This window comes from Syngnathus acus, chromosome 21, assembly GCF_901709675.1.
Source record: "Syngnathus acus chromosome 21, fSynAcu1.2, whole genome shotgun sequence".
Taxonomy (NCBI): domain Eukaryota; kingdom Metazoa; phylum Chordata; class Actinopteri; order Syngnathiformes; family Syngnathidae; genus Syngnathus; species Syngnathus acus.
Genome location: NC_051105.1, coordinates 4,609,026 through 4,624,959, shown reverse-complemented (window position 1 = coordinate 4,624,959; position 15,934 = coordinate 4,609,026). Strand labels below are relative to the sequence as shown.

The 15,934-nt window shown below is 43.0% G+C and overlaps 1 protein-coding gene across 3 annotated transcripts; it reads left to right on the top strand.

The window, feature by feature from the left end:
- Nucleotides 1–1,611: 1,611 nt before the first annotated feature.
- Nucleotides 1,612–15,576, top strand: med14 (mediator complex subunit 14). 3 transcript variants are annotated; one of them, XM_037280688.1, is made up of 29 exons: nt 1,612–2,044; nt 3,218–3,244; nt 3,331–3,436; nt 3,518–3,691; nt 4,102–4,231; nt 4,306–4,434; nt 4,501–4,608; nt 5,090–5,222; nt 6,314–6,464; nt 6,542–6,653; nt 6,857–6,982; nt 7,053–7,131; nt 7,321–7,480; nt 7,574–7,768; nt 8,202–8,336; nt 8,450–8,526; nt 8,819–8,979; nt 9,063–9,209; nt 9,376–9,620; nt 10,105–10,374; nt 10,467–10,710; nt 11,056–11,178; nt 11,370–11,573; nt 12,272–12,510; nt 12,586–12,765; nt 13,418–13,525; nt 13,820–13,945; nt 14,020–14,209; nt 14,556–15,576. In XM_037280688.1, exons 1-29 carry the CDS (start codon nt 1,869–1,871, stop codon nt 14,627–14,629), a joined length of 4,329 nt encoding a protein of 1,442 aa, XP_037136583.1. In that variant the 5' UTR covers nt 1,612–1,868; the 3' UTR covers nt 14,630–15,576. The 3 variants fall into 3 exon arrangements, with proteins under 3 accessions (XP_037136583.1, XP_037136584.1, XP_037136585.1); XM_037280689.1 differs by having other exon boundaries at nt 1,613–2,044; nt 11,370–11,546; XM_037280690.1 differs by lacking the exon at nt 11,056–11,178 and having other exon boundaries at nt 1,613–2,044.
- Nucleotides 15,577–15,934: the final 358 nt, after the last annotated feature.

The window sequence follows — 15,934 nt, the reverse complement described above, 5'->3', positions numbered from 1 at the left end:
TATTAGGGTAAAATCCAAACATTTTATTGACCCTTCTCTTTTATATAAATATGTCCTCCTGTCAAATAAATTTATGTGGTGGTAGGGTCAGTATTTTAAAGATTTCCATATTGTCAACTAACTCGAGGCCAATTTTAAATTTCCATATTATGTACAAAAAAGTAAAAACACAAAAGTATCATTTAGAAATACTTGGTGTATGCTAACAAATACAAATTTTCAAAAACAATCCGTGGATGTACATATATGAGGAGTAGCAGAGAAATTTCAGTAGGATTGTGATGTTATTGTGTCGCATCACAACATTGTGTGGTAATTGAAACATTGGAAGACAACAATATGTCAATATGTGATGGAAGGAATGGAAGAAATCGTGTAAACACATGGGAAATGGGTAGCATATGGAGACTAAATGGAGCTTCACAATTGTACGTATTGGGTTTTCACCAAACAGAAGCTAAATCGATGGCAGTGATTGGTACTGTCTTAAGAAACAATGATATAGTACATTGCAAAGCCAATATTTTGTCCCGACCCCTCTTGCTTAAGTGCTATGTTCTGTCTGCGTGACATCGTTGGTAACATACATGATGTGGCTTTGGTCTTCTTGCTCAATTTTCAAGGCTCTTATTTAAAACAAAAGCTGCTCCGTAACATAGTTGCTTTGTGTTCTTTCACTTCCAACCCAGGTGTCAAACTCAAGGACTGGGGGCCAGATCCTGCCCACCACATCATTTGGCTTGTGAAAACAAATTATGTGCTGCAGCTTCATGTTTTTTTGTTAAAATACCAAATTTGCCGCTTGTCTTCACCTCTAATAACAGTGAGGAATGCAAGTGTTTTCTTACCAGTTACCCTTTGAAATGCAACAAAAATATCTGAACACTTTTCGTCAGTTTGATTTTTTAAACTGTACCAATATGTTGCATATTAGTAATAATATGAGGTGATGACACATTTCTATTGTTTGGTCATAACGGCCCTCTGAGGGCCACCAAAACTACTATGTGGCCTGTGGCAAAAAGGGGTTTCACAATGCTAACTTACAATATGTGTAAGAAGACATCTAAAAATTAGAAGCACACAGTTCAAATAAATGTATAATTGATGTTCTCCCATGCTTGGATTGCTTTTCTCTGGCTACTCTGGTTTCCTCTCACATTCTGAAATTATGTGGTTACTTAAAGAAGTGTCCTCAGATGTGAATGGTTATGATTGTTTGTCTGTGTCAATTGTGTAATAATTTACCATTTTGTTTTCATTGAAAACATGACCGAATTTTTAAAAAATAAGACATAAATTTAAAAAAGAATTGTGTCCAAAATTAGAATCAGCTTCTTTGGCCAAGTTTGTGCATGCCAAACAAGAAATTTGACTCCGGTTTATCCTTTTTGTCTGTGTCAATTGTGTAATAATTTACCATTTTGTTTTCATTCAAAACGCAACAGAATTTTATAAAATTAAAACACAAGTTATAAAAAATGATTGTGCCCCAAATAAAAATCAACCATCGCAATATCTAACTGGTCGCAAACTAGCATAGAATATACTGTCACTGGACTCTAACTCCTATTCCCCGAGGCTCTTGTTTGGGTTTTCTACTTCACCAGCCTACTTACTAATGAGCTCCCTTAGCAAAGATGGCGGCCGAGCAGCATTGAATATATTCCCCAACCGCGTTCCCAAGTTAAAGTGCCTGTTAGAGACACTTCCGTTGAAATAACTCAACTCGTCCAACGAGAGAGATGTAGTTAGCCCGCGGCTTAACACTTTCCTCCTGGATATTGGCCACCACAAGCCGACAGTACTGCGTTTTAGCGCCGGTCGAATCTCGTCGCTAGCTAACTCGTCGCTATCGTCATTGTAAAATGGCTCCAGTGCAGATCGGCGCAGACGGGCAGCTGGTGCCACTTGGGGGCCCGGTCGTCTCGGGGCCCCAGCCACCAGCACCGGGAGCCATGGCTACACATGGGATACGGCTGAGTCTGCTTATTGACTTCCTTCTGCAGAGAACCTACCATGAAATCACCCTGCTGGCGGAGCTGTAAGTAGATGAAGCAATGGAGGCCTCAAAAGCTAGGCTAGGATAGCCGGGATGTTTGCCCTGTGCACACACACACACACATATACACACACAATTGATTTCATCTTAAAAAGTGTTCATCGTAAATTATAACCCAAAATAATTAACTTAGTAAGGGAAGGGGCTGGGGTAACCTGCAAACATCATCTGTCATGACTACGAGAGGTGGACACTCATCGATCACTTCATGTGGTTCGAAAGAATAATGTTCAAAAGCATTCATGTGTTAATTTTCAGTAGTAACCCAAACTACATTAGCAATGCGATTGTTTCTTCAACAAGTCAGATTCCAAATTCGTCCCCTTAAAGCCAGCTCGCTCTAAACTGGCTCGCGATGTGGAAGATTACGTGACTGAACCCGGAAAACAGGTAAGCGGCTTCCTGCGTGTGCTGCATTGACGAGCCGAAGTAGAACCTGGAAAAAAAACAACTAAACATTTATTCATACAAATACGATATAATATACACAAATAAAATAAAAAAACACACACCAAAACAATGCCTGTCATCTCGCTGGCTCTGTGGGGACTGTTATGTCTGCAAAAAGACTTTTGCCATTTCTCTAAATCAGTGGTTCATAATCTGGGTTCGAACCCTAGGGGTTCGGTGGGTCGGTCTCAGGGGTTCGGCAGAGCCTCCACTGCAGCGGTCCGAACACACCTGATTTATTGTGTAAAGTTCATGCATTGTGTTGGTGCATGGCTCATTTTGTGCACCAGTAATAAACATTGATGTCTTGAATTTGAAAAAAATATTTTTTTCACTAGAGTGGTTTGGTGAATGCGCATATGAAACTGGTGGGGTTCGGTACCACTGCTTCAAATGCAGTACTGAGCTGGGCCAACAACCCCCCCTAGCCCTGAGTTGGGTGGACCTCGCAAAAGTAAAACGCCACAAATTGGACATCTGCCACCACTAGTGCATCAATGCACATCTTTGGCGTTTTAAATAAATTTTAGAATCTTTGATTTTTACATTTTAGAATCTTACATTGGATTTCTTTAGATTAAACAAGTGTACCTAATGTTGTGTCTGAAGATGACTGTGTTCTCCATAGGTTTCTCTCTAATAAGCAAATTGAATACTTATCAAAACAATATACGTTGGATCTAATACAGTTCTAATGTTCTTTAGGCTTCCAAGGAAAACAGACATGGAGAGGTATGTTAAGTGTTTTTATTTCACTTACTCAGTGTGTCACATGTGTTTATGTTAATATAATCTTATAATTAACACTTTAATTCAAGGAAAATCGAGATTGTCCAATTTGCGAGTCGTACCCGGCAGCTATTTGTGCGCCTCTTGGCCCTGGTAAAGTGGGCAAGCAACGCGGGCAAGGTGGAGAAATGTGCTGTAAGTTTACGTAAAGAATAAAAATCTATTCCTGATATTGCACGATTTTCACTTTAAAACTTGGGCTATCCATGGCGACAGATGATCTCCAGCTTCTTGGATCAGCAGACCATCTTGTTTGTCGACACAGCGGACCGGCTAGCATCACTCGCCCGAGATGCCCTGGTGCATGCACGCCTGCCCAGCTTCGCCATCCCCTTCGCCATTGACGTCCTCACAACGGGCTCCTACCCACGCTTGCCCACCTGCATACGAGTAAGTCAGCAATTCTGCTTTCAGCATGGCTCAAAGTAAGTTTCTTTCCTCTGAGGAGTGTTTTGCTAATCAATGACTACTTCATTGATGATCTGTTTCTAGTTTCTTTTTTTTTTAGAAAAATATGTCGAGCAAAAATTAGCACTAAGTGGGCAATACTGCACGGTCATAGCTTTTGCTGTCTACCTCCCTTGTACATCGATCCATACGTGCGCACATAAAATAAATTGACTTTATGGTCTTTGTGAGGACTAGTCAGAAATCGGATGGGCCATATGTTACCCGTAGGCCAGACTTTGACCAGGTCTGATCCCGTCTTCTAGTGTCCAGCTATAGTCATGCATTCAATAGTATAACTTCCAAGAGAGAAGTAAGACATTAACCATCTACTCTGGTCTTTTTTTGCATAGGATAAGATCATTCCGCCTGACCCTATCACTAAAGTTGAGAAAGTGACCACCCTGAACCAGCTGAATCAGATCCTGCGACACCGCCTCGTTACCACAGACTTGCCCCCCCAGTTAGCCAACCTTACAGTTGGTAAGCATCCTTAATCATGTCAGTGTGTTTAGCTCCTTTTGATTATTCTTTTCCACGCACGTTTGCACATGCAGCTAATGGCCGTGTGAAGTTTCGAGTGGAGGGAGAATTTGAGGCCACGTTGACGGTGATGGGCGATGACCCAGACATTCCCTGGAGGCTGCTAAAGTTGGAGATCCTGGTGGAGGACAAGGAAACTGGGGGTAAGGATGAAGTGATGGAAGGTGTTGTCTTTTGCAAGTTCATATTTTTTCATCTTCTTAAAACAGATGGCCGAGCCTTGGTGCACAGCCTGCAGGTGAACTATATTCACGAGCTGGTGCAAGCACGCCTGTGTGCAGATGAGAAACCGCTACAGGACATGTACAACTGTTTGCGTATCCTTTTGTTGTTTGTGTGCGTGTGCGCTTGCATGTGTTTGTGTGTCACTACTTGCTACCTTTGCAGCGGAAATGTTAGTCGTCAGTCTCCATCTAATTCTACTCGAGGATTGGGAAAGTAGAACCAAGCCAGCTTGTTTGTTGGTCACATACAGCAAGCATTAATTAGCCAAACATGTTTTACGAGGGTGACATGCGGTCGAAGAAATAGAGGTCCTTTATTTTGCTTTTAGTGTACTGCATGCCTGTGCTAAATAATGCTAATCAGTGCATCTCCGCTCTGGCTTTCCTGCACCAGCACGAGCAGTGCATCCCACCACTTCAAAGAGCAGCCTGTGTGGCGGACAAACGCCTCTTTTTACTGGCGCTGTGACGAAGGATACGTGCCCGAGTGCATGTTGAATGCTGATGGGCGAATGAGTGTGATACTTACTTGGTTCTTTCCCACACGTGTCTTCTTTAACTGCTCTGCCTCCAGACTCCTTCTGTCTTTCGCTGCAGCTGGAGGTTCTCCACTCGCAGACCTTAATGCTAATCAGGGAGCGCTGGGGGGACCTGGTGCAGGAGGAGAGATACATGCCAGCAAAATACCTCACCCTCTCTGTCTGGAAGTAAGCCTTTAAATAGCCTTGCCATGAACACTCGGGTGACCACGTAATACCTTAAAAGAGTCTTTGATTGAATACCTCAACCTTCCATTTATTTTACTCGGGACCCTTGAAGGACATTTACACCTCCCATCTCACCCGCAAGGCGACCAAGATTGTGAGTGATGTGAGTCACCCCGCTCACTCTTTGTTTGAACTTCTGCCCTCTGGGAGGCGGTACAGGAGCCTGCGCTCCCGCACCACCAGACTTTCCAACAGCTTCGTACTCCAGGCTGTTAGGATCCTGAACTCGCTCCCCCTTTCAGTGTAGCGTCCTGTTCTTGCTGTATGCTCACTGGCTCGGTTTTGCCCCTCATATTCAATGGGTTATTGGTCTGTTTTTATTCATCGCTCATTTTATTTTATTTATTATTTATGGTTTGTGCCTTCTTGTTTTTGTTTTGTGTCGCCTACTTGTATGTCTCGTCACCGTGGGATGGAGGAAACGGAATTTCGGTTTCTTTGTGTGTCTTGACATATGAAGGGATTGACAATAAAGCTGACTTTGACTTTGACCTTGCCACTGCCCAAAAAAAAAAGGCGAAAATAAACACACAAACAAATAGATAAATAAATAGCAAACAACGAATAAGTGGCTGAACAATGCAGTGGTGAGTTGGCTAAGTTGTATTTGTCATACGACCACGCTAGTAACTCAAATCATACAAACTTTCCCCTTTGAAGAAATACCACTAATACCTTCCAGCTCCCTCCAAAACCTGCCAGTCTTTTGTTACTTGTTTTTTTGTGAAGGAAAAATGACAGTCATGTCAAATATAAATCAAAATATGTCATGATAGAGAATATATCAAAAGAAACCGGAAGTGTGATTAAGTCGAAAGTCACACCTCCAAAAAATGTTTATGCCTTTTTATAACCGTCATTTTGTTTCGTGGGTGAACATTTTTTCAGGGTTAGTTTGGTTATTTTGTTAATTTTCGTTATCTATCATAGCCTTGATTTCAACACCCTGAATTCTCGCTGTTTGTATATGCGTCGCACCAACAAAGCGTCTCAAACCAAAACTTAACCATGGGTTCTTTGGTTATCCGCAGCCAACAGGTGCTTGGTAGGAAAACGGGTACGGCCTCTGTACATAAAGTCACCATCAAGATTGACGAATCAGATGGATCGAAGCCGCTGCAGATCTCCCACGAGCCCCCTCTACCTGCGTGTGACTCCAAATTGATGGAGAGAGCAATGAAAGTAAGTTACACTAGTTCAAAGTTGACAGTTTGTGTGTGTCCGAAATGAATAACTTTTGCCTTCCTCCAACTTTATAGATTGACCATTTGTCCGTGGAGAAGCTTTTGATCGACAGTGTTCACGCACGCTCTCACCAGAAGTTGCTTGAGCTGAAGGCCATTCTGAAAGGCAACAATCCTTGTGACAGCTGTATGTATTTAACTCCCATTTCTCATAAAGACAACCATGCAAACTTCTCATCCTCTCGTGAAAAGCGTGTCCTCTAACAGTGCAGCCATCTAAAATGTAACAAAATGGCTGCACATCTATTGCTCTTTTGTTGCAACATTTATTAAATTCATACCCTTATTGTCAGTAAAGAATTCCTGTGTGCTTCTGTCTCTCAACCTCAGCATTCATTGAAACCGCTCTACCAACTCTGGTCATTCCCATCCTGGAGCCGTGCGGTCGCTCAGAGTGCCTCCATATCTTTGTCGATTTACATTCTGGCATGTTGCAACCCATGCTGTATGGATTAGGTGAGTGGAAGCCGTTCGGCTCTGTCACATTTATCTGTGGTTCTGAAACGACGGTGCTTTCTTCCCTTAGATCAATCAATGCTGGACGACATTGAGAAGACTATCAATGATGACACAAAGCGCATTCTCTCGTGGCTCCAACAACTCAGGTAAGTCTCCCTGTCAAAGAGCAGGCAGTGAATATCTGCAACTGAAAGAGAACAGCAAAACTTCATTGATGTTTTTTGATAATTCTGGCTTGTTAAGATGGCCAGAATAGCTGTCATGACAACTTGAAGAAAGTGTTAGGGATGTGATGAGGCCTTTTTTTTTTTTTTTTTCCCTGCCATTGTGGACAGATTCTGGCTGGGTGAACAACGCTGTAGGCAGTCAGTGAAGCACCTTCCCACCGTGTGTACTGACGTCCTTCACCTTTCCAACGCTGCTACACACCCTGTGGGGAAATTGAGCAAGAACAAGCTCTTCATCAAGCTCACACGTCTCCCGCAGTACTACATTGTTAGTCAATCTCCTCCATCACACAGTAGCAATAAGCGTCGGGCATCTCACCCCATTTTCTACATGGTTCATTCTTTCTGCCTTGATGCTTAGGTGGTGGAAATGGTTGATTTACCGAGCAACCTGACAGCGCTGCAGTACAAGTATTCCTTCCTGTTCGTGACTCAGCTGGAAGGTGACGACGGGCCCATGTGCGCACAGCTCCTGCAGAATTTCAAGCCCAACCTTGAGCACCTCGTCCAAGACACCACATTGACGCGAACGCACCGGGCTGTCTCCAAGAGAAAGGTCAGCATTGGCATTTTGTTCCACAGTGCTCAGCCACTTCCTATTTGGTTTTGCTGTATCCCAATAGGTACTCTATTTTCCATTGTTAGTAAATTATGGAAATTGAAAAATTATTTCCAGGTAATTGAAAAGTTGTTAGAAAAGAAAACACGACCTGACATTTTGGAAAAGTCATGGACATTTTATATGAATTATACCATCTAATGGCAGAATATGTTGTTTTAAACCTTAACTGCCACAAGTGCAAAAAAGAAGAACCACTGAGAAGCACAAAAGGGTACCCTAGTTTAAAGGAGATCAGAAGTCTGTCTGTCATCTATAATAAAACAATAAAACATTGGTAGGAATACACAAGCTTCATAATAAATGTTTCATGTTATAGTATTGCGTTGTTATAGTCCTAATTCTAGATTTCCTGTCAATGTGTCTGTAGATGACTGGAGAGCAGGCAGAAACAGAGCCAAAGAAGCCCAAGCGGTCAGGAGAGATGAGTGCCTTCAACAAGGAGTTGGCACACCTAGTGGCCATGTGTGACACCAACATGCCTTTTGTTGGCCTGAGAACGGAAGTGAGTCACAGTAACTTGACAGCTCAAATTATTCCTCCATTCAATTTATGCGCCTTGCTCAATTAAACTCACTTTTGTTGTCGCCGCCGCCCATTTTGTCCGTTGTGTTGTAGCTGTCCAACATGGAAATTCCCAACCAGGGTGTGCAAGTGGAAGGAGACGGCAGCAGTCACGCCATCCGGCTACTTAAGTAATACGACCACATTATAAGCACACATGTATCTAATAATCCCACGCATATTTGAAAACTCACATATTTGATTTTTGGGCTCCAAAAACTCCACATAGATGAAGTAAAAGGAGTGTCTTATATTATTATTCGATATTTTATGTTACACTATATGTTAAGTGCTTTGTCACAGCTGCAGCTGTTTTGAAATGGGCTCTATAAATTATGTTGTATTGTATGGCGTCTAAGCTTATATCTAGGATACTGTAGAGTTGAGTTATCACACACAAACATAAATGCCATGTTCTTGTAGGATCCCTCCTTGCAAAGGTGTGGGTGAGGAGACCAGAAGAGCTTTGGAGCGTTCCCTCCTGGACTGCACTTTCCGTCTGCAAGGCAGGAACAACCGGACATGGGTGGCCGAGCTAGTGCTGGCCAACTGCCCCCTCAACAGCACTAACAGCAAAGAGCAATGTACGCAGCACAGTCTGCTTTTTTTCCCCCTCCACTGTGTTATTTGCACACTTTACACTGACCTCAAATCTTGCCTTTGGCAGCCTCCACACGGCACGTGTACCTCACCTATGAGAACCCCTTGTCAGAGCCTGTGGGTGGTCGCAAAGTGGTTGAAATGTTTCTCAATGACTGGAGCGCCATCAGTCAGCTGTACCAGTGTGTGCTTCACTTCTCTCGGGCACTGCCAGGTACCAGTGGCCTTTATGATCAGACCACCATTTTGAATTGGATTATACAGTGGAACCCCTAAGGGCCTACACAATCTGTAATCCGTATGTTTCATAAAGTGTTAGTTCACATCTGCAATTCAATAGACTACCGTCGAACAAATATGTCTTTGTTGTGAAGTTCCAGAGTTGCCGTCGTACCTCGGCCTGTTTTCGGAAGTGCGGCTGTACAACTTCCGCAAGCTGGTGCTGTGCTACGGAACCACCAAAGGGAGCTCCGTCACCATCCAGTGGAATTCCAACAGCCATCGCTTCCACCTGGCTCTCGGCACCGTGGGGCCCAACTCAGGCTGCTCAAACTGCCACAACATCATCCTTCACCAGCTGCAGGAGATGTTCAACAAGAACCCCAATGTCATTCAGCTGTTGCAGGTAAACATGCAGGCAGCATGTACAGTCTCCAGCTGACATTTCGTCATTCTTTTCCGTGTTTGTTCTGTATAAACATCGGTGAGGGACAAAATCATTGTTTTAATCCTAAAACCGCAGTCATTTCTCTTGCCCTGTGATGGTGCACCCAAGTATTTTATTTTTACGTCACATCAATGTCGTGCAAATTATCTGATTTTTGCAGTGTTGCTGCATGAGCTCCTGATTACAGGTGTATCCAGCTTTGTATGTTTCTGTATAACATTTAAATCTAGGTCAATCTTCAGTTATGGCTCTGATGTCGCAGATTTTTGTGACAAAGGCTTGTGCCAAGCAAAATTCTCAAAGACATTGCATCACCATGAAAAGAAAATACCAGACACTCTGGTTAAAATGGTTTAAATACCTATATAAATAAATTAAATTGGTCCGTTCCGATAATTAATTTTCTTTAGAGAATGTAGATGTGCTTGTTTTCTTCTTGCAGGTGCTTTACGACACGCAGGCCCCTCTGAATGCCATCAACAAACTACCGACAGTGCCAATGCTGGGTCTGACCCAGCGCACCAACACTGCCTACCAGTGCTTTTCTATATTGCCCCAGTCGCCTACACATATCCGCCTGGCCTTTCGCAACATTTACTGCATCGACATCTACTGCCGGAGTCGCGGTGTGGTGGCCATCAGGGACGGAGCATACAGTCTCTTTGACAATACCAAGATTGTGGAGGGCTTTTCCCCGGCTCCTGGACTCAAAGTAAGTCTTACGCTGATTGATTTGTATCGTATTATCCGTTTTGACCCCTTTTAAGAACTCACTTACAGTGTTCCTAAATATTCTCTTTCCAGACCTTTTTGAGCATGTTCGTAGACAGCAACCAGGACGCCCGCAGGCGTTCGGTTAATGAAGATGACAACCCGCCGTCGCCAGTGGGCGTAGACATGATGGACACGCTCGTGAGCCAGATGCAGACCCAACCGCAAACTATGAGGGGTGCTGGCGGCAGCGTATACCCGCCGCTGACGTCACCGCCACCAAACTACCACGCCAACGTCACTCCTTCACCATCCATGATGCCCACGCAATCACCAGGTAATATATGGGAAAAAATACGCTCGTGGATATTGTTTGCTTCATGCGAGCTTCTTCGGCCTGCCATGTAGTGTCCTCGCCATGCTGACCTCCTTGAGCAAGTCCATTTCATGGAGAAGGAGCAGTCATTTTATTTACATCTCTCTTTTTTTCAAACTACATTTTTCAAATACGCACACACCTGAAGTCCCGCCCCTTCCATGTTGCACCATCTCAGCCCGCCAACCGTGCTGCCCAGGTTTAGCATGTGCACTTGAGGTTGAAAGAGACTGTGTGTGTGTGTGTGTGAATGAGTGAGTGACCGAGCTGCTCAGTCTTGACGAGATGTGGTGTATGTATGTGCAGGGAACATCCATGCCTCTGGCTCCCCTAGTGGAGCGTTGAGGGCCCCCTCTCCTTTCGGCCCCACCCCGTCTCCATCTTCTCTGGGCATAGCCATGGGTCAGACAAGCTTTGCCAGCCCGCACGGTAAGACGGGCACGGCTCTGGGGGCCTCGAAGCTGCCTGAACACCAACTTCCCTTGCCGAGCTGTTGTTTAGGTTGCGTGCGGGACAATAACACATGACTTCAAAAGAGCAGGCACACAGGGTTGTGTATTTACTCTTTTGTCTTGGTTTATTTTTGTGTGCATCAAAATTGTCCCTCTCCCTCACACCAGGTGCTCTGGACCCCAGCTCTCCCTACGCCATGGTGTCTCCAAGCCACAGGGGCCAGTGGCCAGGCTCTCCCCAGGTCTCAGGTCCATCTCCTGGGGCGAGGATCCATGGCATGTCCCCTGGGAACCCGTCACTGCACTCGCCAATTCCTGACCCTCACTCTCCGCGTGCTGGAACTAGTAAATACCTCTCTCCAATCACCACATGTACATGAACTTGCTATATATCTGTGCTTTTTTAAAAAGTAAACTGTTTTCCCAAATCGTGTCAGAAAACAGAAGGGGGCGGGGGCTTTAAATATTTTTGTGTCATGCTATGGGGTTTTATCTCAGAAGCATTTGTTGGACAATTGTTTTATCAACATTCATATTTAGGAGTAACTCAATTTCTCGTTCCCTCTTTACGTCTTGATAACCTGTCCTTTAATTTCCTTATTTAGTGAGCGGTTTTTGGAAATTCCTCAAAAATGGAAATAAAGGCGTTTCAATAGCTCGAATGGGCTTTTTATAAGACCACTTTGGTCCATGCTTGACAGCTTACAGATGTGTTAAATCTTTCTTTCATACAGCAGACGTTTAAAATGGAATGCCAAAAAGTTAAACAATTAAGAGTTCCACCAAAATACACATAATGACTCAAAAGTCAAACACACTTGCAACATCAGTAAATTTCGCAAGACTTCAAATCATGAGCATCTAAAAGCTTTTTTGGGCATTGTTTTGTGAAGCCACCACAGAATGTGACCTGTCTGATAATGATGATAATAATAATGAATCATGTGAAAATATTATGATTTGTGTTCACCTTTGGAGTTTCACTGTAGTTTCACTGAAAATCATCTCAAAGGTGAAAATGTTGCCAATATTGCCAGCTTGTGTGTAAACCTTTGGATTCTTTCATGTAGGTTCCCAAATCATGCCAACCAGTATGCCTCCGCCTCGCAAGCTACCTCAGCGTCCCTGGGCCGCCTCCATCCCAACTATCCTCACCCACAATGCCCTGCACGTGCTTCTGCTCCCCTCGCCCACCCCATGCCTAGTGCCGGGCCTGGCGGGCAGCTACCTCTGCTCACCGCTAGAGCGCTTCCTAGGTTCGGTCATCATGAGACGACACCTACAGCGGATCATTCATCAGGAAGCCAATGTGAGGCGCTGACAAATCAGCAAATTGGGAGTATATTTTTTCTGTGCCTCCACTTACTGTTTGCGCCCTATGCAGCTATCCATCGTGAACTCCAACGAGCCTGGCGTGATCATGTTCAAAACGGATGTGCTCAAGTGTCGCGTGGCTCTTAATCCAAAGAACTACCAGACCTTGCAACTCAAGGTCACTCCGGAGAATGCAGGTCCCTGGTCCCAGGAGGAACTTCAAGTGCTGGAGAAGTTCTTTGAGACACGGGTACGCACTGTCCGTGGTTCTTCTATCGATGTTCTTGCAAATGCAGAAAGGCAAATTTGTAGCTGATAATGGTACCACTTGCCAGCTATGATTTAATAGCTAAAAAGATGAAAAGTTGACGTCAGAAAATTGTTAAAAAACATAGGCACAAAGAAAATTTCACTCTGAGCTTAAAGGATTTGACTGATGTTCCATCACCAACCACATTGCATAATTGCCTCTAATCTTTCAAAACTTTTGGAAAACAAGAAAAGATCATTTAGAACACACATTGGTATTTTTTAATTGACATTGAAGCAGCAACTTCAACCCCAATAAAAAAATATTGTGTTCTAAAAATGTTTTTTCTTGTTTTCCATAATTATAAAATTATTATTATATTATTAGCAATTATGCTATGTGACCGATATGTTAAATTGTGATTCCCCCTTATTCTTTCATCCTTAATTATGACAGAATTTTAATGGGGAACACTCCTGGAATAATGTATACCAGTCATTATAAAGAAATCCTGGTTGCGCTAACAAAAAACGCAGTCATGAAGTTGCATACAAACAAAGGAGATGTGTGGTCCTGACGACAGTGTGTCTGGCCAAAGTGCATACTGCAAAGGCCGTTTTAATGATGCCTCATGTCATGTCCTCTTTTCAAGGTTGCCGGCCCCCCTTTCAAGTACAACACTTTGAATGCCTTCACGAAGCTTTTAGGGGCACCCACGCACATCCTCAGAGACTGTGTCCGCATCATGAAGCTCGAACTGGTTGGTTGTTCCTGCAATTTTAAGATATTGTAAACGTAAAGTGTATAAAGCTTGTGAAGATCAAATGACCAAACCCAGAAAACAAGTGAGTCGTGAAGGTTAACTGAGCAGGTGGCAAAATAGCAGCCCCTTCTTTAAGATGGATGACAACAGGTGGATCAGTAACAAAACATTTGAACATTTCATTTAGTGACTCTTCCATGGACTAGGGAAGCCCGTATACCAATACATGTACTACTTTTTGACAATTAATCGGCGCTCTACCATTTTGTAAACGTGATCATTCTCTTGCAGTTCCCAGACCAAGCTGGCCAGCTGAAGTGGAATGTCCAATTCTGCCTGACCATACCTCCCAGCGCTCCCCCCATTGCTCCACCTGGAACCATCGCTGTGGTACTCAAGTCCAAGATGCTGTTTTTTGTAAGTTCAAGTCATTGCAAGCGTTCAGCATGCATCATTCAAACTCTGACGCTGTTTTTTGGCACCCTCCACAGTTGCAGCTGACACAGCGTGTGCCCGTGCCGCAGGAGCCCGTCAGCATCATTGTCCCCATCGTGTACGACATGGCGTCGGGGCTCACCCAGCAGGCTGACATCCCTAGGCAGCACAGCTCGTCCGGGGCGGCGGCTCTCATGGTTTCAAACATCCTGAAGCGGTTCAATGAGATGCACCCTGCCAGACAAGGTGAGATCGCCTCTCAATCCTAAAAATGTAGCATTTCACAGCAAATTATTTCATAAAACCTATCATAACAATGAATTTTATGCCTTTTTTTTAAAACCACAATAAACAAAAGATGTCGTCGTATGTGCACTTTTGAATATAACTGTCTTGAACAGCTGATACTATTGAGCTGTGCGTAATAAGGCAAAACGGTATTTCTGAATAGGATCAAAATGATACATTGATATTTTATACTGAAATCAATATAATTCATACTGGTTTTTTTAATACCTAGTGTCGGTCCTGATTTTGACCTGCATGGTAAATCAGACTCATGTTTTTTTTTACATGTTTCTTTCCTGTCCAGGGGAGTGCACCATATTTGCGTCTGTCCATGAACTGATGGCCAACCTCACCTTGCCGCCCGGCACGCGACAGTGAAAAACCACAAAAAGACAATCGGACATCAGTTTTGATACCCTGACAGTAAATGAATTGCTACCCTTTCAAAGACAATGCCCGCATTGAACGGCTGTGGTGTCTCATGATGTCCAGTTGCTGTCATGGAGCCCAGTTTAAACCACAGTGAGCCACAAAGTGCTGGTGGTTGTTACTGGTTTAAATGACCAGATGAGGTATATTTTTAATATCACTAATATTTTTGCCTTCGTGGGGGAACTTGTAAACAGAGTATTATCTATTGAAACTAAGTTTGTTTACAAAAAAAATGTATATTGCTGTATATTTGAGTGTGAGTCTCATTTGTTGTTTTATATTATTCCATTCTGATGTAGTATCATGAGATTTCTTAGTCTTTTGTTTAAAGCGCTGGCTGTCTGCATTTCATTTCACCTTCAATTGTGACACGCTTTATAAGCCTGCTGTAGTTGATGAAGATGGAAGGATTTGATACATTCTGTATAATTTTGCTATTTAATAAAGCAAATCAAGGAGGGTCTTCCACTGCTAGAGCCCAAATAACACATTTATTTTAGTACTATTGTACAAAGTGTGGATTGAAACTTGTGACTCCTCGGTTTCCACTTTGCTGCAGCTGTCCTTAAATAACGTGCTTTGTTTTTTTGAGTCTGTTTCTAATGATTGAAGGATTTTTCCCTTCCATGGACGTTCTGCTATTTAATAAACCAAACTGGGGCAGGCCTTCCATAGAAGAGCCTTAATAACAATTAATCTGAGTTGAACAACACAATGCCATCCTTTTTTTCTACATATAGACATGTATATATTTATAGCTCAAGTGTATATAAATCAACAGGAGTGGGAACAGTGGGTTTATTTTCATTAAGTACTTTTCATTTTGAATTGTACAATTCATGTTTTATGAAGGCTAAGTATTTTAAATAAAGCAATTTTATACATATATAAAATTGACCATTTTACTAGCATTCTTTATGTACAATAACGCTGACAAACTTATGAGAATATAGTAAATGGAATCAAAATGATAAATTAAGTGTTAACCATCTTCAAGAAAGAAAAAAGAACCCAGCTAGATTAATTAAACAAATATTACAGGACGACTGCTTACTAAATATGAATTCACAGTCGGCTGGATGTATCCGGCGGGCAGTACAGTACACTGCTCCACATTCTCCACTTTACTGCAACGGTTCTGAATTATCAATTCATTTGTTTAGGATACTCCATGATAGAAAAAAAAACATCCATATGCTGTACACCTTAGTGTTCTTAATAAAATACTGAGAATAAAATAGAAATCAACGC